The following is a 27613-nucleotide window of genomic DNA, read 5'->3' as shown; positions in this document are numbered from 1 at the left end:
GAATATTGGGAATTTGATATCGAAAGTGCTCAATGTTAGACGTCTAGCACTTGTTGAAAGTGCTCAGTGTTAGACGTCTAGCACTTGTTGATGTGAAATGTTGATTTGGCATATTGAATACACAAGTTAGGGTTAGCAAGATGCCTGAGGAGGAGATAGGTCATTTTAGAAGGTATATGAGGGTCACATTCATTCAGAGTCAGTATAGATGAGAGAAGAGAGGACAGAGCCTGGGGCCCTTTAGGAAGCTGTTCAAGGAGAAAGTGTTTTGAAGAGCAAGGAGGGACCAGTTGAGTAACGTGTTACTAGTATCATAGGTGAGGTGAAAAATCAATACCTGGCCATCACTTTAACAAAAAATTATTGATGGCAGCACCTATGGTTCAGTGAGTAGGGCGCCAGCCTCATATACTGAGGGTGGCATGGGTTCAAACCCAGCCCCGGCCAAATTGCAACAACAAAAAAAAATAGCCGGACATTGTGGCGGGCGCCTGTAGTCCCAGCTGCTTGGGAGGCTGAGGCAAGAGAATCGCCTAAGCCCAAGAGCTGGAGGTTGCTGTGAGCTATGATGCAATGGCACTCTACCAAGGGCAATAAAGTGAGACTCTTGTCTCTAAAAAAAAAAAAAAAAAGTTATTGGTGACACTTAACACAAACAATTTTGGTGGACTTATGGGGAGAGCCTGAGTTCTAGAGAGTGGGAGGAGAGATAATAGGGACAGGGAGTTATTTATATTTAATATTGTATAGTTATATTGGAAAGTGGAATTCACATTATCAATTCTGACTCTTTATAATTGTCTTAGCGATGCTCCAGTGAGTGAACTGTCCCTTGAGCTGCTTCTGCTGCAGGTTGTCTTGCCAGCATTACTTGAGCAAGGACACACCAGGCAGTGGCTGAAGGGGCTGGTGCGGGCATGGACTGTGACCGCTGGGTATTTGCTGTAAGTATGGACAACTCATTCCCTAGGCATACATGTCACTGTGTCCATTGACTGACCTTTCTGGAAAAATTATGTCCCATGCCCTACTTAAGAAGAAATCAGTTTTAATAAGAGATAATTTAGTAATATCTACAGGTGTGTATAATACTTATTTCTAAAATTTAAAACACTTTTCTTACTGTCCATCTCTTAAAGAGAATGTATGCATGTTTTTGCCATTTTGTATGAAGTTTGTTTCTAGTCCAGTTTTTTTTATACTATATAATATGGGGTAAAAACATTTTAATGCATAAAAAAATACCAACTTTTATTTAGAGCTTAGAACTGGATAAATAACTTCTGAGGTTTGGTTTCCTCAATCATTTTGTTTAGTGGATATGCTGCGTTTATTTTTCAAGCTTTATATGCTTATTTAAAAGTTGAATCTTTGGAATTAAACAATTGATGGAATCTATGGGATATTCTATACGTTAACTAACATTAAATTTAGAAAAGTTTAATTTCAACCAGGTACCAACAGGGTTTGGTAATAATACTATGTACAGGTTCTATGTGTATGTTTACCTTGTGTAGTAAATATTAAGAAAATAAGTCTCAGTTTCATTCTTACCTAAAGTAAGATGTTTCACTGATGTAATTTTTGCACAGGGATCTTCATTCCTATTTATTGGGAGATCAGGAAGAAAATGAGAACAGTGCAAATCAACAAGTCAACAATAACCAGCATGCTCGAAATAACAATGCTATTCCTGTGGTGGGGGAAGGCCTGCATGCAGCTCACCAAGCCATACTCCAGCAGGGAGGGCCTGTTGGCTTTCAGCCTTACCGCCGGCCTTTAAATTTTCCACTCAGGGTAAGTACTATACAGACCTAACCAGAAATAGTTTTTTCAAATTTCTATCAACGACTGGTACTGTTAGCATAGTGCTACACAGTCCTCTGTGTAGGTATGTCTTACACATTCCTGACAAGAAACCCGTGTTTTATTACCTTCATTATATAACATATATATGTAAATGACCAAGTAAGTTGATCACATTTTAGAAATAGGTCATAGAGTTGGGATTCCATAGACTCTTACTCTCTGTTTAGGAGGGAAAAAAAACCTGTAGAATAAACTAACATTATTTGTACGCTTGTTGTGTGTCAGGAACCATAGACCTGAGTATTTTGACATATTTTTCCCCCTTAATTCCTACTAAATGACTGCAGAGTGATTCAGAATTTTGTCAGAAGTGTAAACTGATGAGTGCTGTATGATTACAATAAAGTCATTATTCATTTACAGTTTGATTTTTATTTTTTGCGGGGGGATAGTCTCACTTTGTTGCCTTCAGTAGAGTGCTGTGGCATCACAGCTTGCAGCAACCTCAAACTCTTGGGCTCAAGCGATTCTCTTGCCTCCGCCTCCCGAGTAGCTGGGACTATAGGCACCCACCACAAGGCCTGGCTATTTTTAGAGATGAGGTCTTGCTTTTGCTCAGGCTAGTCTCAAACCCGTAGCTCAGGCAATCCACCCAGAGTGCTAGGATTACAGGTGTGAGCCACCATGCCCCAGTCTCATGTATTTTATATGTCCTTTAATAATAATATGGGATTATGAGTTACATCATTTTGAAACTTGGGCAGATTATTTAACCTTTCAGCTTCCGTTTCTTTCTTTCTTTTTTATAAAAATTGTTATACATTTGTGGATTACTTGTAGATTAAGTGAGTCCATTCATTCAGTCATAAATAGCCATATTTTTGGTGTCTGTGTGGGTATAGACAGCTTATAATCTCTTGAAAAGATGAGAAAAATGGTGGCAGATTTGGGTTCTCATGGTAGTTGTTTATAGAAGGTGCTGTGACTGCTTCAGGCAGGGGCCACTGGTTCTTAGTATGGGCCCAAAGGAGTCTTCATGGAGAAGGTGGTACCTGAACTGTCTTAAAAGTTGAGAGGCCAGGCAGAGAAAACAGATAAAAGGAAGTGGGGAGGACATTCTAGGCATATGCCAGGACAAGGGGACATAAAACACGATAGGCTTAGAGCTGCAGGTGGCTGAATATACTTAGAGGGTGTGATGTATCCTGGAGTTGGTGAGGGGATAACCAGAGGAGTGAGAGGAGCAGTAGGAGATGAGGCTTTTGGATGGGCAGGAACCAGATAGTGGAGTGCTTTGAGTACCTGCCATCTCTGCACTAGTCAGCATCCACTGAATTGTTTTTATGCTGCTTTGTCCTCCTGAGGAACAAATGTTTTGGGGCAGAGAACTTGGAAAACATCAGGATTGTCTTTTCCCTTATCTCTTAATCTTGAAAGCAGACCTCTTAGCTCCTTTTTTATTTTTCTCTGATCTTTACTCAGCCTTCTCAGCTCTCAAGAGATAAAAAAAGCCTTCTGAGCAAAAGGTACTTTTTGGCCAGAACAGAGACAGAATCAGTAATGGATTTTTCACATAGTCAAAGCTGACAAACACCTCTAAATCTCAGTTTTGTCATCTGTCCTTTTCAGGCTTCCCACCAGAGCTCCACACTCTAGTCTTGAGGAGTTGCAGCTACCTATAATGTAAGGTGGGAGGCAAGCCACAGTTGCTGCCTGTTGTTTGTTCCAGGAAAACCATTCCTTCCTCTCTGTGTAATATCTTTTTATCTGCACTTCTCAATACAGGAGCACTAGCTTATGTGGCTATTTATATTTCCATTAAAATTAAAAATTTCATTACTTACGTGGAACACATGTCAAATGCTCAGTAGCCACATGTGGCTGGCTGGTGGCTAGCTGCTGTGTTGGACAACGAGTATCTAGACATTTTTGTCATCACAGAACATTCTAATTGGAGAACAATATTTGATGAAAAGGTGAATATTTTTAGTTTGTAATGTGTTGTTTTAATTAATGAGGGAAAATTTAAGCCAAATGTGTTTTGTTTTAATGCTCTCTGATTAAAAATACAGAGCATGCCAAAAATATGTATACACATTTTAAGAAAGGAAAAAACTATAAAATTGTAATACAATTGCAAGAGGTGCTCAAAGGTGACTTGTATTCATCTTTTGTTATTGGTATATATTATACTTTTAGTACAGTCTATTTCTTAAAATGTGTGTACATTTTATTTGGCACTTTATATTTGTTAACTTGTGGATGTATCTGATGATGTGAGGATGGACATTTACTTTCCTTTTGGTCTAAATTGTAGGTACTTTACCTAAAATAAGAATTTCTCTTTTCCATGAAATTGAAGGAAATCTGGAAATATACAGGCAGTTTCTTTATAATGGGAAAATTGTATTGATTTTTTGACGGTTATCGTATAATACATTGAGCACCATGAACCATTTATGTACTCTTTATGTTTTACCTTGCAGATATTTCTGTTGATTGTCTTCATGTGTGTAACATTACTGATTGCCAGTCTCATCTGCCTTACTTTACCAGGTATGAGCTTGACCTAGCTTTCAGCTGATAGCATCTTTAATACTGTTTTTTTTTAAAGTTAATATATTGCTGAAGTGATTTTTTTTTTCCCATCAGATATAAACTTGAGATAGTTTTCCTCTCAGATTTATTTGATTGAATATGGGATATTGGATCATTTAGAGCTCTCCAGCTTACTAGATTGATTTATATTGGAGCACAAGAGGAAAACATATGATTGGCTTTTAGAAAAAGTGCTGATGGTCTTGTCATGGATATTGTCTGTCTTATAATAGTACTGGTTTTCAAAAAGTCATCTGTATGATTGAAGTTTTTTTCCAAGTCTTTTGATGTTTATTATGTTTGTCCTCATTATGTAATTATCTCTCCAGTCTATTTGCATACTGTTGCTAGAGAACATTACATTATGAAGCCAGACTATTTTCCCTTTATTTTGTGGTATTCACAAATACAAATCTTCTATGGTGTTGGGTTTGTTGGAAATTTCAACTAAATGTTTTTTCATTTAATAAGACACTGTGGATGATAGGGTTGTATATAGTAGCTTGTCAGTGATTTCTCCAAAGACCAGGGATAAATGGGGGTGGAGTCCAAGGCATTGACAAAGTGCCAAAACAGTTTGTTTTTTCCCCTGCTGCACCTTTATTGTTATATCCAGCCAGAAACTTCTAAATCACATTAATACATGTTAACCACTTCAGTAATCAATAAGTGGAAGATAATTTTCAGCTCTTCATCAGACATAAATGTATATTGATTTATTGTCTTGATTATTACACTAACCCACTATAATTTTATGCATCAAATTTGTATCGAGGGGTAACTCTGGGAAAGAGCAATTAAGAAAATTAATTTTGGTTTGGCACCTGTGGCTCAAGCGGCTAGGGTGCCAGCCACATACACCAGAGCTGGCGGTTTCAAATCCAGCCTGGCCTGCCAAACACCAGTGACAACTACAACCAAGAAATAGCTGGGTGTTATGGCAGGTGTAGTCCCAGCCACTTGGGAGGCTGAGGCAGGAGAATCACTTAAGCCCAGGAGTTTGATGTTGCTGTGAGCTGTGATGCCACGGCACTCTACCCAGGGCAACAGCTTGAGACTGTGTCTCAAAAAAAAAGAAATTAATTTCCATTGTTATTTCTAAAAAAAGAATATTTTCTAATGTGTTGGAATTGTGATTTTACCTTAAACTGGTAAAAATACTGATTTTTTTCTTCTATATAATGATTTGACCTTTAGAACTTTGCTCTTAAGCTTGCTACTGTTTGGATCACAGCTGTTAAAATGACAGTCTGTTTAACCATCTGAATGTAATGTAGTAAACATTTCTGAGAAAACTTAGTTTTTGAACTTAGGACAGTTTTATATTTGTGGTTTTATGGTCCGTTATCATGTTTTTATCAGAAGTATTAAGAAAATTTTCAACAAAAGAAGGAAACCTAGTAGGTTTTTGCTTGTTTTTTTAAGAGACAGGGTCTTGGCCAGGCATGGTGGCTCATGCCTATATTCCTAGCACTCTAGGAGGCTGAGGCAGGAAGATCACTTGAGCTCAGGAATTCAAGAACACCCTGAGCAAGAGCAAGACCTTGTCTCTACTAAAAATAGAAAAACAAGCCAGGTGTAGTGGCATATACCTTTAATCCTAGTTACTTGTGAGGCTGAGGCAAGAAATGCTTAATCCCAAGAGTTTGAGGTTGCTGTGACACCAAGGCACTGTACCCAGGGTGACAGAGGAAGACTCCAAAAAAAAAAAGAGGGTCTTGCTATGTCATCCAGGCTAGAATGTAGTGGTATGTTCATAACTCACTGCAGCCTTGAATTCCTGGGCTTCGGTGATGCTCCTGCTTCAGCCTCCCAAGTACCAAAGACTATAGGTGCATGCCACCATCCCCAGCTAATTATTTTTATTTTCCTAGGACAGGGTTTTGTTATGTTGCTCAGGCTAGTCTTGAACCCCTGGGCTCAAGCAGTGTTCCTGCGTGGGTTTCCCAAAGTGATGAGATTAACAAGTGTGTGCTGCTGCACCTGGCTGGGAAACGTAGTTAGTACTTGAATTTGGCAGTAAGAGTAATTTAGTTTTTTTAAACATTGTTAACTAAGTATTTTCCTTTTATCTAGTTCCACCATTTAGTGGAAAGAACAGTTATTTTTAATTAAAGACGTGCTTAGACTCATATTAGATATTTAGTTCCCATAGGTTACTTTTCTGGAACTACAGTTTAACTGATGTTGAGTCACTATAAATTAAAAATTAACCCTGTCTTCTGAAAAACACTTTTTTGATAAGAAGTATATGAAGTATGGAATAGAAAATGATCATTAGGCTCCACACCTATAGCTTTGTGGCTAGGGTTACAGCTACATACACTGGATCTGGCAGGTTTGAATCCAGCCCGGGCCTGCCAAACAACAGTGACAACTACAACCAAAAAATAGCTGGGCATTGTGGCAGGAGCCTGTAGTAGTCCCAGCTGTTAGGGAGGCTGAGGCAAGAGAATCACTTAAGCCCATGATTTGGAGGTTGCTGTGAGCTGTGACACAGTGGCACTCTACTCAGGGTAACAGCTTGAGACTCTGTCCCCCCAGCCCCCAAAAAAGAAAATGGCCATTACATTTAAAACAAATGAAAAATTTCCCAAACCAAAAAATGTAAACTCTAGAGAAGTATGTATAGAACACTAGATATTTTTACAGAAGTTATAATTTTGATACCTTCAAATGAACTTGCATGTTTATTACAGAAGTTATGATTTTGATATCTTCAAATGAACTTGCATGTTTATTCATGTAATATATATACCTAAGTGTTTGTCTTTTTTTTTTTTTTTTTTTGAAAACAGAGTCTCAAGTTGTTGCCCTGGGTAGAGTGCCGTGGCATCACAGCTCACAGCAACCTCCAACTCCTGGGCTTAAGCAATTCTCTTGCCTTAGCCTCCCAAGTAGTTGGGACTATAGGCTCCCGCCATAATGCCCAGCTATTTCTTGGTTGTAGTTGTCATGGTTGTTTGGCAGGCCCCGGCTGGATTCGAATCCACCAGCTCTGGTGTATATGGCTGGTGCCTTAGCTATTTGAGCTGCAGGTGCCAAGCCAAGTGTTTATCTTCAAAAGAGTTATTTTTAGGGCAGTACCTGTGGCTCAGTGGGTAGGGTGCTGGTACCGAGGGTGATGGCTTCAAACCCAGTCTCAGCTAAACTGCAACAAAAAATACCCGGGTATTGTGGCAGGCACCTGTAGTCCCAGCTACTCAGGAGGTTGAGGCATGAGAATATTGCCTAAGTCCAAGAGCTGGAGGTTGCTGTGAGCTGTGACAAAACAGCACTCTAGCAAGGGCGATAAAGTGAGACTCTGTCTCTAAATAAGTAAATAAATAAATAAAATATCATCACTGAGAGCTCAAGCAATTCCTCTTTTAAAAAAAAAAAGTTATTTTTATACGCAAGTTGTTTTGCGAGTTTGTAAGAAGTTTGTGTTATCAGCATTATGCCTTGTAAGACTTGATTGTTGAGCTGGTTTAGTTTGATTTGAGGCAGTGTAGTTCAGTGGTCAAGAGCACAAGCTTTGTCATGTAGACATGCATTCGATTTCATCTCTAACCAGTGTGACTTTGGGCAAAACACTTTTGGTGAGCCTTAATTTATAATCTTTTAAAATAGAGGTCATATCCTCATTGAGGGGGCAGGGTTGTTAAAAGAATAAATGAAAAATGCTCAGGATAGCCACAAGCTCTTTTCAGATATTCAAAAATGACACCACTGTATTAGGAAGGCAATCCATAGGGAAAACGTACACTAGAAATGTAGGTCTTGCTCTAGCCTTACTGAGAAGTAATCATGGAAAGAACGTTACCACAGTTTGTTTCTTTCTTTCTGCCTGAAAAGTTGTTGTGGGTACACTGTACGATATATTTCTAACAACAGATCTGTTTTTTACATTCCTGTATATTTGGATGGTCTCAGTTTTTTTCTAAGAAAATTATTACGGTATTCTTTGATTACTGGGCTTTAAATCATTGTATCCCACCTCTTTTAGTTTTCTGTCTTGTTGAATGAGCCAATTGGAAGAAAGTTATTGTACATTATTTGTAATGTTCCCAAGTATTAAAAGTATTTACAGCACAAATACTGGAAAAGAAATTCTCCTTTGTCCTCTCATATGGATAATGGTTTCATCTGGTGGTAAAAACAACAATTTCCCCAAAAAGCCTTTCAGGCTGAAAAAACAGTAATTGGCAAGGCAAATCATAGAGTATGTACCCCAGTACAGTTTATCCCTATTGACTACTGTGTTTTGGTTGTGTCTTAATCAATTTGTGCAAAACCAAATCTTTGGTTTTTGATGAAGACATTAATACTGTATATTGTTACCTTTTTCCAAATGTGAAAGTATTAATAGAACAACTTAAAGATCACAATTTTCTTTATCCAACCTCATATCTCAGTTATTTGCCTTTCTGTTTGCAGTATTTGCTGGCCGTTGGTTAATGTCATTTTGGACAGGGACTGCCAAAATCCATGAGCTCTACACAGCTGCCTGTGGTCTCTATGTTTGTTGGCTAACCATAAGAGCTGTGACAGTGCTGGTGGCATGGATGCCCCAGGGACGCAGAGTGATCTTCCAGAAGGTTAAAGAGTGGTCTCTCATGGTAGGTGTTCTGTAATAAAAGATTAATCTTGCAAATATTTTTCTAGTTATTTTTAAAACTCTTTGTATTCACTTGTATTTGTCTTCTCATTATGTTGATAGTGTTGAGAGGTTTTTTTTTTTTTTAATTAGAAGGAATATCTCTTTAAAATAGCTTTCTGGTTCATTCTGAAATCTGCATGCAGATGTATTTGAGAGTTAAAAGAGAAGCATTCTACCATGTGATCTAGTAAGGCCCTTGAATAAGAAATTAATTAAAAATTAGAAAAACTTATTTTTGGAGATTGCATTTTTAAGAAGTGAAATCTGCAGAATTTAAAATCGAATTTTTAAAGCATTTTCCTTTATTGGTTTTTTTAATGAAATTTGATTTTTGATCTGTTTGAATATATAACATCTTGACTTAAGATACAGTCAATGTTTTTTGGATAATAAATGAGATTTCTTTATACAGTCTATTGCTAATTCAAGAATGTTTGGCTAATATGAAAATATAAGAAATAATTGAAGTTATTGCTGTCAGTAAAGAACTTGGTTTCCCACAAATGTGGGGTTAAAAAAAAACCACTATAAGATGGTTATCCTAGTATGGTGCTTTATGTATGTAAGTGATGTTGGCTACAAGTAATAAGTATGTGTAAGTCCCTGTAGATGACTTTTCATTTGTGTAATCAACTCTAATTCTGTATATGGATTTATGTTTTGATTTCACTAGAAGTTCAGTATCCATTTAATAATTGTTGTTAATGAAAAACAAAATCCATTTTTATAGTAAGAGACTGTATATTGTGAGCAAAGGTATATAATTACAATTTAATTTATAAGATAATGGGACACTTAGCTATGTTTAAAATACAGAAACCAGCTAATTTGGGTTTTCATTTGATATTTTTCCCTATCACAAATTGCCATGTAAAGAAACTAATACTAAATCTTCTACACGTACCATACTTAGTCTCTTATGGAAACGGGTGTACTCACTGCATCTAAGGCCACTTTAAACACTAATTTCTTTGTCAGGATTTTGTAGTTACTCTTTCATAATATCTCCTTTTCTCTTTGTGTCAGCTTTATTGTTTTACCTTTTAGTTTAAATTCTAGACCTGTACTGTCTAATACTCTTGCTATGTGGCTAAATGGCTACCATATTGGACAGTTATAAGGTGTTTCTATATAATAGTAAGTTCTGTTGGATCACTCTGTTCTAAAGGGAGCCTAGTTTGATAAGCTTTATTAATTTTCTTAATTAAAATTGTGCAGAGCCCTTCCCCTATACTAATCTACCTCAGGGATCACAGAGCAGCCAATGGGTAGGACACCATTGGACCAGTGACCTTGGCCAATCACTGGCTTTTCTTGGACGAACAGAAGCCTAGTTCTAAGAATGACATTGTGAGAAAAACAGCACAGCCGCCTATTAATATATAGTATATAGGAAAAGGAATTGTCTGTAATTTCCCCTTTTTATACTAGCAATGCATAGTAATTTCAGGTTTTCATTATCTTTTGAACCCTTACAGTCACATATTTAAGAAATCTCATTGAAACATGTAACATAAAGTGTAAGTTGTTTAAGGTAATATAGTTAGCCTTCCACCTCCATGGGTCAAAAATTTAGGGGGAAAAATAACAATAGAGTAATAAAAAAAATTAAACCAATATAGTATAGCAACTATTTACCTAGCATTTACATTGTATTAGGTATCATAAGTAATCTAGAGATTTAAAGTATACAAGAGGATGTGTGTGGGTTATGTGCAAATACTATGCTATTTTATATAATGGACTTGAGCACTTGCAGATTTTGGTCTATGTAGGAGTCCTGGAACCAGTTGCCTGTGGAACCAAGTAGTTCTCTTAGGCATCAGACCCAAGAAGAAAAATAAACCTCAAAATGGAATAAAGAGTTTGGCTTAAAGTCCAAAAGATTCTCTTCAATGATGTGGTTCCTTGTTTCCTAATAGATAATGAAGACTTTGATAGTTGCAGTGCTGCTAGCTGGAGTTGTCCCTCTCCTCCTGGGGCTCCTGTTTGAGCTGGTTATTGTTGCTCCCCTGAGGGTTCCCTTGGATCAGACTCCTCTTTTTTATCCATGGCAGGTAAATGGATATCTTTTGCTTTTATTTCATTGAAGATTTGGGATCAGAAAATAATGATTAAGTATATTATAAGTGATTTTAAGCAGTTGGTTTAGAAAGACTCCCTAACTTTTTTTCCATTCTAGGAACCTTTGTAAAAGGTTAATTACTGCCCTTTAATCTTTTGCTTCCAAAATACGCAGGTCATATAACTCTTTTAGAGAAGAGCTTACATTATAGGTTAAAACATCACTGTCTATTCATTTGGGCTTCTCCGTTGTTTAAAGATAACAAACTAGTTTGTGTGGATTTTTTTTTACCTTTGAAATAGAGTGAAATATCTTGTTCCTTTTGACTTTGAGACTTGAATACCTTTGAATAATTACAGCATGTTTTCCAACAAAATTATAACTCATTAAAAAGAGCATTGTAGGGGGACCCATGTAGGACCCAGCAAAAGTCTTAAAGCTCATGGAAAAAGACCTTCTTTATTGTATTTGTAACCTGAGGTTCTTAACACTATAGTAAATATAAGGGGAAAAAACGAGGCGTTGATTTCAGTCATTCAAAGGCTTTTAATGCTTTGTTTTAATCATGGTGTGTTATAGTATATTTTTCTGACATTGAAAATTTTGGGGACCATATTTTCCTTCCTCTGCTTTCCAGGTAGAGGACCTCCCTAAACTTCATTTACATGAAAACATTTACTTAAGTGCTTTAAAATGGTTCCAAACCCTGTATCCTGTAACACAGATGAAAATGAAGCTAATAGGGAAACTTCCTAAGGCCCTTATATTCTGGTAGGAAAGCTACAGGAGCACAGGCATTCTGTTGTGTGATTAAGGGAAGCCCAGAGCGCTGTAGGAGAGGGATCCTTAACAGTGTAGGGAGGTGGTCAACTATGGAGGTTATACATATATTCCAGGAAAGAGCCAAAGGGCAGGCGTGGAAGTGAGACAGAGCATGCATATATGGGGAACTGCCTCTTTTCTAATCTGGCTCATAGACTAGAATTGATGAGAGAAATAAGTAATAAAGAAAAGTACAGACCTGGCTTACAACTTTATGAATTTTTGCCTATAACATGGTGATGGTATGAAAGTGATATACATTCCATAGGAACTGTACTTTTGAGTACCCACACAATTGTTCTGTTTTTCACTTTTAGTATGTTATTTAGTAGATTGTGTGAGATGTTCAGTACTTCATTGTAAAATAGACTTCGTGTTAAATGATTTTGTCCAAGTTTAGGCTATTATAAATATGCTGAACATGTTTAAGTTAGGTTGGGCTAAGCTGTGATGTTTGACATGTTAGGTGTATTAACTGCTTTTTTGACTTAACTGTTTTCAACTTATGGTGGGTTTATCAGGAGGTAACCCCATCTTCAGTCAAGGAGCACCTATAATTAAGCATGTTAATGTCTTTCTGTAAAAGCTATATTGTAAGGTAGTTAAGTACCAGCAATAATGGAAGAAAAGCTATTTTTTTTATTTTTACAGCTAATAAAGGTAGAGAGGTAAACAGAATTACAAAATTACTATTTTGTGGTACCTAACAGAATAATTGATTCAGCGAAAGGTTGATGGGTCTTCAGTTACTGCTCTGTAACAAGTTATCCTACAACTTAGTGGCTTAAGACAACCATTTTAATTTTACTAACAGTGTCTATGGGTCAGAAGTTAAGATAGGGCATATTGGTTTGTCTGTATTCATGGTATCTGGGGTCATGGCTGGGAGTGATTTGACAGCGATGGCTGGGATCATTTGGCGATAACATCATTGGTAATTTTGGGGTTGAGACTAATTGTTGGTTGGTACCCATCTGGGGCTATCAGCTAGAGCTTCTAGATGTGCCTGGGCTTCTTTTATAGCTTGGTAGCCTCAATGTAGTTGGGCTTCTTATATTGCTGTCTTAGGGAAATGAGTGTCTCCACAAACTAGGTAGAAGATGCATTGCCTTTTATGACCACATGTCAAATGTCTTTTAACAGCAGCCAGGCATGGTGGCTTGTGGCTATAATTCCAACTGCTTGAGAAGCTGAGGTGGGAGGATCACTTGAGCACAAGAATTTGAGATCAACCTAGGCAATGTGTGAGATGTCATCTGTAGAAGAATTTTTAAAAATTAGCTGAGCAGGCTTGGCGCTTATAGCTCGGTGGCTAAGGGTGCCGGCCACATATACCAGAGCTTGTGGATTCTAATCTAGCCTGGGCCTGCCAGACAATGACAACAACAACAAAATTAGCTGGGCATGGGAGCATGTGCCTGTAGTCATAGCTCCTTGGAAGGCTGATACGGGAAGATTACTTGAGCCCAGAAGTTTGAAGATTCAGTGGGCTATTATAGTGCTACTGCCTAAAGAACAGAGTCAGACCTCCCTCTCTTAAGAAAAAATTATAGACTCCCATAGGTCTGAGAGAAAGCTGAATTGGTGAGTTCGATCTTGCCTGCCTGTGAGCCTGGAAAGATATAGAAAAAGCAAAGAAGTTTTCTCCGTGTTCCTCAGTAGGAGACTATTGGCTTGCTCTGTCAAAGGTCTAGGGGGATAAAAGATTCCTTTGAAACCCTTTATGATATCCTTAGTCAGACCTGAGCTTCCTTGATGCTGCAGAGGAACTAAGTGCTTTATATAAGGAGGGTTCAGCAGCCACAGAAAGCTCAAGCAGAGAGTCAGATTACATGCCCGTGACAGAGCGGTTGCAGAGCCATGAGTTTCCAGCGAGGAGAGTGAACACACTACTTTGTGCACACTCAGCACACAAATAGCAGCACTAAATCAGAGCACAAATTGTGAAGCTGTCTAGTATGAATTCCAAGCCAATTCAGTAGATGAATGAAGATCTGGTTGGTCACCATTGGGCTTGGATTGGAGGCCCTGGAGGATCAATGAAAAACAGAGCATAACTGAAATGGGAGTTGAAGGGAAAGAAAAGTGTTTTGGAGAATATGTGCAGGAGACTTAATATAGTAGTAGTGGGGTTTCCAGAAGGAGAAAATGTGAGTCAGCATGGAAACAAAAATAGAAAAAATTAACTGAATTGAAGAAAGATCTGATTCTGTAGGTTGCACAGGGTCATTAGATTTTATGAGATGAGATTGATGAAATGAGATTATAGGAAAACATTTGGGTAAATATGGGTAAAAGTTTTTAATTCTGAAGCTAAAAAGAAATCTTAACAGACTTTAAACAAAAATCATAGTGCTGGGCAGCCCTTATGGCTCAGTGGGTAGGGCGCCGGCCCCATATACCAAGGGTGGTGGGTTCAAACCCAGCCCCAGCCAAACTGCAACAAAAAAATAGCTGGGCATTGTGGTGGGCGCCTGTAGTCCCAGCTACTCGGGACTGTCAAAGGCTGAGGCAAGAGAATCACCTAAGCTCAAGAGTTGGAGGTTGCTGTGGGCTGTGTGACTCCATGGCACTCTAGCCAGGATGATAAAGTCTCTGTCTCTACAAAAACACACATAGTGCTGTTGAACTTTTTTTCTATAGCACTGAAAGCCATAAGATAGAGGAGAGTTTATAGACAACTGAGATGAAAGTGACAAAAACCAAGTTTCCTATTCCCAGACAAAATGTCATTTAGCCATTCACCTGTCACGATGTTGATTGACATTTGAGGGTATTCAAGGTATCAACCTCACCCTATTTGAAGAAGATTCTTAGAGCACTAGTCCAGTAAATGAGAACGTTGGCCTCGAGATGGTAAACAATGAAGAGGAGAATAAACAAAATGAGCAAATGTTGTATAAAAATGATACTGCATATTTTCTATGGGACACATACATGGATAGATGCGAATGCATAGGGAAGAACTGTGGTTAATACATACCAAATGCAACTGTGTTTATTGCTGGGAGGAATCAGGATACTATTTGAGGTAGTAATCACAGAGTACTCTAGCCTTCTCTGTGTAATTTTTGGTTTATGGTGAGAATAGACCTAAGTGTTACATGGGCTGTTTTTTTTTAAAGATAAAGACTAACCTTTGAAGGATTTTGTGTCCCATGCTAAAAAGTACTTTAAGGTCGCTAAGCAGTGAAGTCTACTTCTGTGATCTAATTTTCATTTTTTAAGACATGATGTGGTAGGGTGTGGCAGTCACTCTGGCTAGAGGCAGGTGTACCATGAGGAGCCTAGTAAGAGCTCAGTAGAACTGGACATGCTCCACACCGGAAGCTATTTGTGAGCCTTTGGAAGGGTTTCTTTCTTTTTTTTTTTTTTTTTGAGACAGAATCTTATTATGTCACCCTCGGTAGAGTGCCATGGCGTTACAGCTCACAGCAACTTCAAACTCTTGGGCTTAAGCGATTCTCTGGCTTCAGCCTCCCAAGTAGCTGGGACTACAGGTGCCTGCCACAATGCCTGGCTAAGGAAAGGTTTCTTAAGCCAGACTTAGCTCCATAGTCTTACTTTGTCCTAAATCAGCTCGGTTAAAACCAGTAAAATAGCCTAAGGATGGTTTGATTAAATAAAATGATAAGGCTCAGCGCCTGTAGCAGGGTGGTTACATTGCCAGCCATGTACACCGAACCTAGCCCAGGCCGACTAAACAACTGCAACAAAAAATAGCCAGGCATGGTAGTGGGTCCTTGCGGTCCCAGATACTTGGCAGGCTCAGGCAGGCAAGAGAATCTCTTAAGCCCAAGAATTGGAGGTTGCTGTGAACTGTGATGCCATGGCGCTTTACTCAGGATGACATAGTGAGACTCTCCAAAAAAAAAGAAATAAAATAATGGTATTTATTTCGGTTGTTTATTAAGCTCTCCATTAAGGTCTAGCCCAATTATGTTGGGAAAATCATGTAAATTTCTGAAAGATACATGAATGATTTTTGATGGAAACATTGAATATTGGATTAAAAAAAAAAAACCCTGGATTTTCCAGTATATAATAATCTTCTATAAAATTGTTAACCAGTCCTACAGAACTTCTGATTTGAAGTGAAATAATGAAAAAATATTATACAGACTTCTTGCTAGGTTTGTTGTTAAAAACAACAGAAGTGTGTTAAAGTGGTTTTTATTATTCTAGGACTGGGCACTTGGAGTCTTGCATGCCAAGATCATAGCAGCTATAACGCTGATGGGTCCTCAGTGGTGGCTGAAAACTGTAATTGAACAGGTAAGCAAAATCAGTTTTCAGAGCAAGACAATCTAGAACTGGTTGTGATTGTGTTTGGCTAATAGAACTTGATTTTTTTTTTTTTTTTTTGAGACACAGTCTCACTTTGTCACCCTCAGTAGAGTACCTTGTTATCATAGCTCACAACAACCTCAAACTCTTGGGCTCAAGCAGTTCTCTTGCCTAAGCCTCCCAAGTAGCTGGAACTATAGGCACCCGCCACAACACCCAGCTGTTTTTTAGAGATGGGGTCTCACTCTTGCTCAGGCTGGTCTCAAACTCGTGAGCTCAGGTGATCTGTCCACCTCAGCCTCCCAGAGTGCTAGGATTACAGGCATGAGTCATCTGATATAACTCTTAGTTATAATTTTTTTACTTTTCTAAGTCTTCCACATTTTCTTTAATGAGTATATATAATTTTTTTTTTTTTTTAAGAGAGAAGGCAGTTTTGGTTTGCTTGTAAAGAAAGAAAAATTATGTTTTCCTCAACCCTCATATGTTTTCAGTCAGAACGGATGTCTATAATAAAAGATTAACAAGAGAAAAACAAGTTGTATTAAAATACACACTTCATATCTACATAGGAGATACCCAGAGAATGAGTAATTTTCAAAGACGTCACTTTATGTGCCAGTGAATCTTCAAGAAAGAATAATAAATTCAGGAAAATGACAAAGTTTGAGCCCCTAGAGACAGCAGCTTGGGGGGAAGGCAAACAGGTGGCATAGCTAAAGGCCAGTTAGTAAAGCTTGTTGATCTAGGCCTCTCTAGTGCCATGTCCAGGCCCACAAGCATCCTAAGCTGTCATCAGGTTGACCTTTGTCCTTCCTGGTGAGGAGGATGGTAGGTCATCTTTAATCTTTGTAAATTTATGACCTGCTTTTAGGCAGGTAGAGGGAGGACAGGGAGCTTTTTTGCTTCTGCTATTTCTTAGCTGCCATCAGCTCAAAATGATCCTTAATGCAAAAGAGACATATTTTGAGGTGGGATATTCTGGTCTTCCAAGCTACTAAGAAAAGAAAGGAATTTTTATCTGAGGAATGCAAATCCTTTTATTATTAGCCTGGAAAGATATAAAGTGAGACCACACTTAATTTCTTATTACCCCTGCCCTCCTTTGAGCTATGTATTCATCTCTGGAAATTGTCTGTTATTTCCACAGGACACTATAAACCATACTTTATAGCTTAACAACATATAGTCGCTGTTCACTGATCAGTGCTACTTCTCTAAACCAATGAGAGTTCCTGACAAACAGCTTTGTATCAGCACTCCCTGCCTCCTACCTCATCTCCCCCACCTTTTTTACCTTTAAAAACCTACTTGGAAACCTGCTGCTAATTGAGTTGTATATTCAGGGCAACTCCAATCTGTGTCCTGGATTGCAGTCCTCAATCTTGGCCCAAATAAACTCTTCATATATTACTTTTGCCTTAGCTTCTACTTTTAGGTTGACACTGCTATGAATTTTCACCAGCTACTTGTAAGTCTTCCCTTACCTGAAGGTTAATCAGTATCTTAAAGGGCCTAGAATCCTGTCCACAATAGAAGCAGAAAGTGCTTTTCACAGGGCACAAATTCTGATAAAACTTGATATTAATATTTCTAAGCCTGTAGCAGACAGGAGGAAAGGGCTTATTCCTTAAGGCAGTTAATAAAAGACAAGAGTGAAAAAAAAAACCATTAAAAAAGCAGAGCTATTTCAGAATACAGCACCTAAGACTATTTATTATTGTATTATGCAACTGTCAGATAATTTGGTTGTTTTGGCGATAATCTTGAAAAAGATAGATGTGCTTGTACTCTGATAATAAGACTAGGAAGTATGGTAATTCATTTTAGGAAAATTTCTATTTAAAATAGCCAATATGACAGATTTTGGTACTTAGGTTTTTAGTACATTACCTAGAAAATGTACTTGTGGGCAGCTCTTTTAGGCCAGCACCAGATAAAAAAGGTGATACAGTTCTGCAGTGAAGGCACACCCCGTTTGATATTTGGGCAGTAAAGATGACAGTTCTTGGCCTGTACACAAGAAAATTAGTCAAGAAAATGCCTCTATCTCAAGATTTTGATTCTTAGGAATGGGGTTGGGGAAGCTAAGGAATTGCTGTGTGTTTGCATGTTACTATATGGGCTAATTGTGAAAGCCACTGGGATTGGCTTCAGAGTATAGATCAGTCCACTCCAGTCTCCAGGTAAGTAAGACTCTGGCTCTTACAAAGATGTGTAGGGATAAGGGTTTAATTCATGGCTGGAGGCAGAAACATCACTGCTCTTTTTAATGTTTTGTTCTCTAATGCATTATTTTCTCATACATGTATGTTTCTGTGTGGGCACGTATGTGTATAAATTTAAGTAAAATGGTTTAGATTGGTTGAGAAACACTGAGGTGCCTGGCTTCCTTAATTAAAATGCATGTGTGTTAACTAGGTGTCTTGGGGAATGGAAGAATGCCTTTGAAGGATTAAGCCTGTTTATTGTTTAAATCCTTGAGGCTATGTTACTGAGTTACTTCTACATTGGGTAACTGGACTAAGAGGGGAAGAAAACAAGAACAACACTCTTCTATCTTGTCCCTCTGTGCACTCTATCCATATTTGCCATTCCCAAGGTTTTTCCACTTTCATCCAATCTTTCCTACAGTACTATCTAGTAGAACTTTCTGGATAAGATGATGGCACATTCTAGAAATTCTTGGATTTTGTATTTACTATAGAATTCCTTCATACTAAGTTTTTAAACATAAAATACCTTCTGATTTTTTAAAATTTGATTTATACAAACTTTTTAGAACATGTTTTCTATTTATAGGGTTTTCTCGTCACATTCAGATAAAATGAGTGCAATCTCGAATAATAATACAAGTCACTCTTACATAAGATATATATGGACCACATAACCTCAAGTTATGTGTTCTTCAAGTAACATTGACTGTCATCTGGTATCATGTAGTGCAAGGATAGCATAAGTTATGATTCTAGATTAGTGTCTTATCACTTAGCTGAGTTAACTGCAAAGTGTTGGTAGGTAAATGCGCTTCTTCAGAAACGTGTGGGTGCTGTGCTTATGTTTCTATTACACAATTTGCTTTGAGTTTGGAAAATCATTACTGTTTAGTTTGAATCCTTTCAGGTTAGAGGATTCAGTTTATTGTGATTTAGTAGAGATCGATCTATTAATCGGGAAGAATTTGTCCTTTATCTTTGTCCTAATTATTTTTTTCCCCAATGTTTCAGGTGTATGCAAATGGCATCCGGAACATTGACCTTCACTATATCATTCGTAAACTGGCAGCTCCAGTGATCTCTGTGCTCTTGCTTTCCCTGTGTGTACCGTATGTCATAGCATCTGGCATTGTTCCTTTACTAGGTGAGTAATACCGGTTGTAGAGCCTTAAAAGAGCACTTTTATTAATATCACTACATTCTTGTTGCTTCCAGTAACAAAGGCTCTATGACTGCAGGAACTTTATTTAGCTAAAGACATGATTTCAAAATACTACTTTAGATTTGACTTTGTGGATTAAGATGTGGAGGTCATGATGTTCTTTGGTACTTTTTTTTCTCTACATGGGTGATAAAGCATTGAAAGTATATGCTGTACATTATATATATTGTACCAGGAGGCAGGGTTAGGTTTCCTTTAGGTTTTCTTCTGAGTAGAAGTGCTGTGATTATATACTTAGAAATTAAGCAAAAGTATCAGCATGGCTCATTTAAAAAAATTCTTAAGGATAAAAAAAAAACCAAAGAGGAGATAATAATGTCTAACAGGTCCTTAACTTAAAAGACTTCATCTTGTTGATTGTATACTGAAAAATCCTCACAAGACCTTAAACACAGCATATTTTTACAAGCATTAGCACAAAGATTCCCCTCCAAATCTTCTCCGTCCCCTGAATTCTCTTAGTGACTAATGTTATTATCCAGCAAATTGTGTACATCAGAAACCTTGAGGGCTATCCATGTTGCTTTATGCATCTTTTCTCCATAGCTCAGTGGTCTCTCTTGTGCCTTTGCTTGTGACTTTTGTTGCGGTGTTGTCTCTCACCTTAACTTCAGCAGCCTCCTATCTGCTTTCTTAGCTTTGAACCTGCTAATACTAATTCATTCCTTACCCTGCAGCCACAAGACCTCTCAAAGGAATGAAACTCCCTGTACCTCTTTGGTGAACCTTTTTTGTTGGTTCCTCTGTGGCCTTTAATACAATCTGACTCTTTGGCAAGTTTTATAAGAAAATATTTTACATTTTCTTGCTTTGATCTGGACTTGATTTGGTCTCAGTCTGTGCGATGTGCTCTGAGTTTTCATTACAGAACTACAGAATAGCCTTTTCTCAAACATACTATGTCCTCATCTCACTCTTCTCTCTATACTTTTGTCGTATTCTTCTACCAGAAATGGCCTTCTCTTTTTTACCTAACTATGAGAGAGGGGCTTAAAAACATAACCAGACTTTCTGTTGAAGTGTAGCATGAACACAAGTATGTATAGAACTTTCCCAGCCCCTTAGAAGTGCCCTTTGTGGGTGACCTTTATCTTTCAGAGAAACCCTTGCTTGACTTCGAATAGTCTCATTGTTCTCAGTGAATACAGATTTTATTTTATTTATTTATTTATTTATAGACAGAGTCTCACTTAGTCACCTTGGGTTGAGTGCCGTGGCATCATAGCCCACAGGAACTGCAAACTCTTGGTCTTGAGCAATAATCCTCTTGTCTTGCCTCAGTCTCCCAAGTAGCTGGGACTACAGGTACCACCACAATGCCCAGCTATTTTTAGAGATGGGGTCTTTAAACTCCCGAGCTTGGATGATCCTCCTCCCTCAACTTTTCAAGTAGCTGGGATTATAGGCACCCACCACAATTCCTGGCTAATTTTTTTTTTTTTTTTTTTTTTTTTTGAGACAGAGCCTCAAGCTGTCCCCCTGGGTAGAGTGCCATGGCATTACAGCTCATAGCAACCTCCAACTCCTGGGCTCAAGCGAGTCTCCTGCCTCTGCCTCCCAAGTAGCTGGGACCACAGGCGCCCGCCACAACGCCCGGCTATTTTTTGGTTGCAGCCATTATTGTTGTTTGGCGGGTCCGGGCTGGGGATTCGAACCCGCCACCTTAGATGTACGTGGCTGGCGCCTTAGCCGGTTGAGCTATAGTTGCCGAGCCGGCTAATTTTTCTGTTTGTAGTAGAGACGGGATCTCATTCTTGCTCAGGTTGGTCTTGACCTTCTGTACTCAAATAATCCAGTCATCTCGGTCTCCCAAAGTGCTAGGATTACAGGTGTGGGCCACCATGGTTGGCCCTGAATATAGATTTTAGGCAGAAAGCAAGGTAAGCACAGGTTTGATAGAGGAAGGCCAAGTGATGTGTCCATAAGTCTGTAGGATGGCATGGAACACAGGGAACAGTTAACCTGAAGAGCCACAACGAGCAAACGGAATTAATTGTTTTCTGGTTTCTTCTCAATAGAAACTTAAAGACTTTTATTTGGTTGTAATGGTGACTATGCCAAATATCATACATACCCATACATACCATATTAAAATATACATGCAGGAATATTTGAAACTTGAGCAAGAGTGAGACAACAACAGCGACACACTCATACACAAAATAGTAAAATTAGTTGAGTGAAGTTGTGTGCACCTGTTAGTCCCAGCTACATGGGAGGCTGAGGCAAGAGGGTTGCTTAAGCTGGGAAGTTGGAGGTTGCAATGAGCTATATGATGCCCCTGTATTCTTTTCTGGGACAACTCAGCAAGACCCTATCTCAAAACAATATACATTTTAGGCTCAGCACCCACGGCACAGTGGTCATGGTGCTGGCCACATACACTGAAGGTGGTGAATTAGAACCCGGCCCAGGCCAGCTAACCAACAATGACAACCGCAACAAAAAATAGCCAGGCATTGTGGCAGGCACCTTTAGTCCCAGCTACTTGGGAGGCTGAGACCAGAGAATCATTTAAGCCCAAGAATTTGAGGTTGCTGTGAGCTGTGACGTCATGGCACTCTACCGAGGGCGACATAGTGAGACTCTGTCTCAAAAAAAAAAAAAATAAGAAGAAGAAATATATATACACACACACTGTGTTTTCCCCAAAAAAAGACCTACCCCCAAAATAAGCCCTAGCAAGATTTCTATGCATTTGTTATAGCCCTACCCCTATAAGACGACCTAGTGATAGGTGTGGCTATGCAGCGTATCTGCCATGCTATGCATTTCGGCACAGAGAGGAAGACATTCCCTGAAAATAAGCCCTAGTGTGTCTTCTTGAGAAAAAATAAATATAAGACAGTGCCTTATTTTCGGGGAAACACGGTATATATACGTTTTAAAGCCCATTGCTTTGTTGAATGCTTCATTAAAATTAATCATTTAGGCCAGGTATTGTGGCTTATGCCTGTAATTCTAGCACACTGTGAGGTCAAGGTGATAGGATCCCCTGAGTTCAGGAGCTCAAGACCACCCTGAGCAAGAGCAAGACTCATCTTTACTGAAAATAGAAGAATTAGCTGGGCATTGTGGTGGGTGCCTATCTCAGCTACTCCCAGCTACTCAGGTGGTTAAGGTGGGAGGATTGCTTGAGCCTAGGAGTTTGAGGTTCCTGTGAGCTAGGCTGATGCCACAACACTCTAGCCTGGGCAACAGCATGAGACTCTGTCTCAAAAAAAAAAAAAATTACTCATTTAGACACTTTACTGTTTTGGCTCTAGTAGGAGTATCTATTTTCTTTTTTAATATCCTTCCACTAATATATATTAGATTCTTCCCACTAATAGTATATAGACTTAAGAATTACTATATGGATTTCTAAGCTAAAACCTTAACATATTTACATTATTAAAAATTTTATTATGAGTTTTGTTGGAAAGACTTCTGAAGGGAAAAAATTGTTAATTGCACATTTTTAGCACTTTTTTACCTGGTTTAGATGCTTTACATAATTCTTATATTCTTACAATGGCCTTTGAATATGTTTTTTATCAACTGCATTTTAGATATAAGGAAATTCAGGTTCATAGAACCTCAAAATCTTGCCTAGGGTCTAGATTTCAACAATTAGGAGCAGAATTCAGACTCTAGGCTCAGTTGCAAAGCTCATGCTCTTTCTGTTACAGCACACTGCACAAGTTTTTTTATTTCCTTGGAAATAGTTCCTCAGATTTTAAAGCCTCCTTCTGTCCTCCTTCAGCCAAGGAAGAGTTAAAACTCATGAGTTAAATGTAGACTAACAAATATCAGAGTGTTATAAAGGTTCAAGGAACATATTTTTCATTATATAATCATAGTTTTATAGTTTTTGTTTGTGTTTGTAAACTGTAAAGTGGTTGAAATATATAAATGACACCACTGCTTGTGGAGCATTAGAATCCTACCTGAGCTAGGAGGACCTTAGTAGTCATCTAATCCAGCTCCTGCATTTTCCAGAGGAGAAAGGAAGGGCACATGACCCACATAGATTATAAAAAAGTCAATAGACCTAGGGCTTAGAAAGCTTACCTTAAAAGTCTGCTCTACCATTTCCCAGGCCATGCTTCCTAGGGAAAGGACATACTTCATGTCACTGTTAATTCCACATGAATAAGTTTTTCTTTTTTTGGTTTTACAGGTGTTACTGCGGAAATGCAAAACTTAGTCCATCGACGGATTTATCCATTTTTACTGATGGTCGTGGTATTGATGGGAATCTTGTCCTTCCAGGTCCGCCAGTTTAAGCGCCTTTATGAACATATTAAAAATGACAAGTAAGCCAAGAGTTTCATTTTTCTAGCCACTCTTTGTGTTGTCATTTCTTAATTTTTGTGTCTAAAGTGATCAATCATAGGAGGGAAACTGTCCGGATTCTCAGTATATTTTGAGGTAGGTTTTTTTCAGACAGAGTCTCAAGCTGTTGCCTGGGTAGAGTGCCATGGCATCACAGCTCACAGCAACCTCAAACTCCTGGGCTTAAGCGATTCTCCTGCCTCAGCCTCCCAAGTAGCTGGGACCACAGGCATCCGCCACAACGCCTGACTATTATTTGGTTGCAGTTGTCATTGTTGCTTGGCTGACCTGGGCTGGATTTGAACCCACCAGCTCCCATGTATGTGGCTGGTGCCCTAGCCGCTGAGCTACAGGTGCCAAGCCTATTTTGAGGTAGGATTACAGAATTTGCTAACACATTTGGGTGTTAAAGGTGTGAAGGAAAGTGAAATCAAGGACTCAGCTGGCCAGAGCAACGTGGAATATGGACTTGTCATTTACAGAGTTGGAAAAGAGTGAGAGAAACTAGTTTCAGGGAAGAAAATACCAATTCCAAATAGTTCTTTAGTCTGTTTTTCAATTTTTTTTTTTTTTTTTTTTTTTGAGACAGCGTCTCAAGCTGTTGCCCTGGGTAGAGTGTTGTGGCATCACAGCTCACAGCAACATCCAACTCCTGGGCTTAAACAGTTCTCTTGCCTTAGCCTCCCAAGTAGCTGGGATTACTAGGAGTGCCTATATAAGCCTTTCTACTAACTATGGATCACCAGGATGTCTGATTATCCCACAGATTCTAAAATTACTGCAAAAGTATCTTAGGGCTCTCTGTTTTGAGGAAACCATTGAAAACTCTGTCACAGATTGATCTCAGTGAGAGATTGAGGACAGCCAAAAGAAAACACCTTCCTGGGATAGCAGTAGGCCTTCCATGTTCTAATGAGCAGGCCTATCCTCTTTGTTGATGTCTAGCAGGGAGACAGTGCCTGGGAGGGTCCCAGTTTATACCTGCTGCCTGTGTGTTATCACTAACAGCACTCCTCCTTACTTGTGTGTGCCCCACTTTGTACAACAAATTATATATTTAATTTATTTACTCTGAGGACTCATAGAGTATTTTTAAGAATGGAATTCAAAGTGTGTAAGGCTTCTCCAAAGCATTTACTAAGAGTAAAATATACACGTACACTTAGGCAATCAGTATATCAAGAGGTGCCAACTCCAAAGGAGAAATGGTATGTTTAGTGATGAAAATTGGTTTTTATTACTTGTTTTGGCAGAAGAGTAGGTACTTCAGACAGAATGACAAATAGGACATGCTCTCAGGAGCTTTCCGCTTGCTTCCTTCTTTACAGTCAGCACCTGCTTTTCTTCATTCCCACCCTCTCGGTCCAGTCCCTCCTACCTCTTACCATTTCTCATTTTCTGTTTCCTGCTTTCCCTGCAACCCAGGGTACTCTTTCTTTCTTCATCTCTGCCTTTTGCAGGAAACTGATGAACTATAGATTTTAGAGAAGGCATATCTTGCCTGCCATTGTCCGTACACTGTCTAGCACAGTGTTGGATCTGTAGGAGGTGCTGGGAGAGATTGAGAGTGTGTGTGTATGGTGGGCTTGGAAAGTGAGAGGGTGCTAGGGTAGAGAGAGTTGAATTCAGAACCTTCTTTGTCTGCCACAAAGAAGATTTGGATTTGAGCAAATTAATAAATTTCACTTTTCTCTAATGCTTTTTATTCACTTTCTCATTGCCACAATGCTGACCACATTCCTGGCACATACTGATATGTTTGGTGATCACTTTGTGTCAGGTATGGCTTTGTGTATTTTGTTAGATATTGCTCAGTTGTCATCATTTAAAACATATATAAAATCCTCACAGTTAAAAAAAAGCACTGGTGGGGGAATGCTAGGGTAAGGAAGTGTTAACAATTGTTATTTCCTGGATAGAGTTGAAACACGTTCTTCTTAGTAAAATATCACAATAATGGAAAACCAAGTATCCAGTGTACTCAATACTAGTAATGAAGCCAGTAGATGATCTAATACACGCTCACCCAAGAGAAAAACCCCATTCAGTTCAAGTTGGGGAGGAGAAGAGGGAGAGAGGGGAATTGGTATGCTCTCACCTAATGGGCACAATGTAAGGATATATGGCACACCTCCTGGGTGCGGGACAAAACAACAGGGACTTTATCTAAATTATAACCTAATCTTTTGTACCCTTGTATTAATCTGAAATTTAAAAAAAAAAATTGAATTGTCAAGACAAAAATAAGAGATTAAACAGTGAGACATGGGTAGAGGCAGTAGGATTAGTGCACATTTTACAGAGTGGCTGTGTTGAGCTACCGTACATAAACTGCCACAATTTCTCCTTAGGTCTGCCTTGACAAAAGTGTGATAGATGAAAGTCAGGGTAGAGAAAATCATGGTGAAAAGTAAGAGCTACCTCCCAGAGCCCTTAACACCTACTGGCCCTCATCATCAGGTCTCCACATGCTTTCCCTTCCTTACAGCAGTCCTGTAGAACTGGGGGCTCCTTCCCCTGCTGATTTAACTGAGACACCCTCCCCCCAACCCCTCAGCACAGGCTTCACTGTCCCTCAGTCTTCTCACCTCAGAAATGCAAGCTGTTAACTTGCTTCTCACCATGATCTGCACTGCTGCCTCCAAACGGGTGTCCTTGCACGTGTGCACCCACCCCTCCTATAGCTCATTGCCACCAGCTTTGTCACCCAGTGTCCTTCAGGGTTCAACTCCAGGCCATCTGCTCACATTGAGTGAAGTAGATCTTCAGTGAGCTTTCTCCTTCGTAACTCCTGCCCTCCTCTGTTGTGAGAGATGCCCTCTCCTTGTGGTAGCTCTACGGCCTTAATCACTCCCGCCACAGTACAGCCCCCACACTTACCATCCCCTTCTCTCCATTATATAAGTAAGTTAGGAACACTTAGTGTTCTCTTATTGAATACAGTGTCTTACCTCCTTCACTAACTGCCACATCATTTCCTCTTTGACCTCAATGAAATCTGTCCTTTGATTTCTCTTTTTTTCTAGAACTAGAACTTTTCAGGTCTTACTTTCATCCCTACCCAGCTTTCTGGTGATTGTGTTATTAGTCAGTCTTCACAGATCTGTCCACTGAGCTGTTTTATAAAATCTGAACCATAACAGATTAAAAAGCCACTGCGTAAATTCAGTGTACCACTGCCTCCAGGTGTCTGAGTGCAAAAACCTATAATCCATGGACTGAAGCCCCAGGTCCACTGCATAGCACTGGAAGCCTTCTAGCCTTTGCTGTTCTTGCCTTTCCACAAACCCATGCCTAGCTAGACGATGGCTGCCTTGGTGCCTTTAGCAGATGTTCATCCTAGACTACCCTTCAAACTGCCTAACCATTGAGGGTTATAAGTAGGAGTAGGTGATCTGATTTGCCTTATAAAAGTATTGTAGAGGCTGGAAAAGGTGGCTTATGCCTGTAATCCTAGCACTCTGGGAGCCTGAGGCAGGAGGATTGCTTGAGCTCAGGAGTTCAAGACTATCTTGAGCAAGATTGAGACCCAATCTCTACATAAAATAGAAAAATCAGCCAGTTTCTGTGGTGAGCGCCTATAGTTCCAGCTACTCAGAAATCTGAGGCAGGAGGATCGCTTGAGCCCAGGAATT

The 27613-nt window shown here is 39.0% G+C and overlaps 1 protein-coding gene across 1 annotated transcript in view; it reads left to right on the top strand.

The window, feature by feature from the left end:
- Positions 1–27613, top strand: part of MARCH6 (membrane associated ring-CH-type finger 6) — a 102088-nt gene that overhangs the window by 70257 nt on the left and 4218 nt on the right. The window contains 8 exon segments of the mRNA XM_012805006.2: positions 807–944; positions 1593–1797; positions 4296–4365; positions 8827–9008; positions 10972–11106; positions 16122–16211; positions 19451–19583; positions 23824–23959. Of these exon segments, the coding sequence (XP_012660460.1) occupies positions 807–944; positions 1593–1797; positions 4296–4365; positions 8827–9008; positions 10972–11106; positions 16122–16211; positions 19451–19583; positions 23824–23959 (1089 nt within the window).

This window comes from Otolemur garnettii, unplaced genomic scaffold, assembly GCF_000181295.1.
Source record: "Otolemur garnettii isolate 467f Iridium unplaced genomic scaffold, OtoGar3 scaffold00033, whole genome shotgun sequence".
Lineage (NCBI taxonomy): Eukaryota > Metazoa > Chordata > Mammalia > Primates > Galagidae > Otolemur > Otolemur garnettii.
The sequence above is the reverse complement of the archived record's forward strand: the minus strand, read 5'-3'. Positions and strand labels throughout refer to the sequence as shown.